The sequence below is a fragment of the Triticum aestivum genome, unplaced genomic scaffold (assembly GCF_018294505.1).
Source record: "Triticum aestivum cultivar Chinese Spring unplaced genomic scaffold, IWGSC CS RefSeq v2.1 scaffold317343, whole genome shotgun sequence".
Taxonomy (NCBI): Eukaryota; Viridiplantae; Streptophyta; class Magnoliopsida; order Poales; family Poaceae; genus Triticum; species Triticum aestivum.
Window position 1 is genome coordinate 1 of NW_025267070.1, and position 1,489 is coordinate 1,489.

General features: G+C 38.3%; 1 protein-coding gene across 1 annotated transcript; it reads right to left on the minus strand.

The window, feature by feature from the left end:
* Positions 1-326: 326 nt before the first annotated feature.
* LOC123178017 (esterase PIR7B) lies at positions 327-1,316 on the minus strand. The gene is made up of 2 exons (XM_044591373.1): positions 901-1,316; positions 327-735 (listed from the first exon to the last, which is right to left on the minus strand). Exons 1-2 carry the CDS (start codon positions 1,033-1,035, stop codon positions 442-444), a joined length of 429 nt encoding a protein of 142 aa, XP_044447308.1. The 5' UTR covers positions 1,036-1,316; the 3' UTR covers positions 327-441.
* Between the last annotated feature and the right edge of the window lie 173 nt (positions 1,317-1,489).

The window sequence follows — 1,489 nt, forward strand, 5'->3', positions numbered from 1 at the left end:
ACGAAATCAATCGTCAAGGAGTAATGATCATACCGAAGGTTTCCGTCGGTCTGGCCCCTCCCCGGGCCGAACGTTTGGCCAATATCGGCGTCCTATCTTTTTGGAACATCCACACCTTCCACATAATTTCTTTTATTTGAATGGTTTCCAATAAGTAATCCCATCATGATCAGAAGCATATATGACATATTTGTACCAAACTTACTCGCAGAAAAAAAGTATTGCTCTCTCCGTCTCGAATTACTTGTCTTGCATTTGTCTAGATACACATGCATTTAGATATGTTTTAGTGTTAAATACATCCGTAGATAGACAAATATTTAGGATGAAGGTAATACTACTTAATTTCCATTGATTTAATAGTATCACTGAACATATTTATTTTTAGATGAAAATCAAGTACACACCTACATTGATTTCCAGGGATATATATCGTACAATTTAGCAAGTATTTAAGCTGTCGGCGATCTTGACCAGAGCATCACAGAGCTCCCTAGGCCTTGAGCTCATGATGGCGTGGTCAGCTCCCGCGATCTCCTCGGCCTCCGTGCCGGGGCTCAACAACACCATCCAACGCTGCATCTCCTCGGTGCTGGAGCCATCAGCCTTTGCTACCACATATACCTTCTTCACCGACCCGTAGTTGGTATCGGTGAGCAGGCTTGCATCCTTCATCACCGGATCCTCCATGAACAGGTTTCCCGGTCTCACCAACATTGTTGCCAGGGCCAAATCCTGCATCAACATTGTGAATTGAATCACATAATGGGTCTACTGAAAGTGGATAAGGCGAAGAGTTAATTGACTTAGTATATTTATTTTTGCGAATATTTGGAGAATCATGTCGTTGAGATTAGTTCATTATGGGAGACCAATATGATGTTAAGTCGTGTTGTGCACCTCAGGTGAACTTTGCTGGTAGTTCTTGCGTGCTAAGAAGTTTGGGCCCATTATCATTGCAACCCCTGCACCGTGGTTGTTATTGATTGGCAGCATCTTGCAGTCCATGAGTCCTTCCGATGATGTCCTTCGCATGAACTAATTGCATCAACACAAGATAAGTTAAAAATTAGCATTAATATTGGAGTTATAGAGTCGGAGACCAACCTTTTATATTCCAACAAAAAATTGGTTCATATAACCTCCAACAAACATTTATAATTTGATTACCTATAAAGTTTATTAGTACTCATTCCGTTCTAAATTAGTTGTCTTAGATTTGTCTACATACATATGTATCTCAACATATTTAGATACGATTTGTGTAGATACAGATGTATCTCAACATATTTAGATACATCTGTATCTAGACAAATCTAAAATAACTAAAAAAAATTGAACACACAAATAACTAATTGGGGATGGATCGGTACTATTAGATACTTAAAAAAACATGTACATATTCATTTTGGAATACACTCCCTCCATTTCATATTATTTTTCTTAGATTTTTCTACATACGGTTGTATATAGACACGTTTTAGTGTTA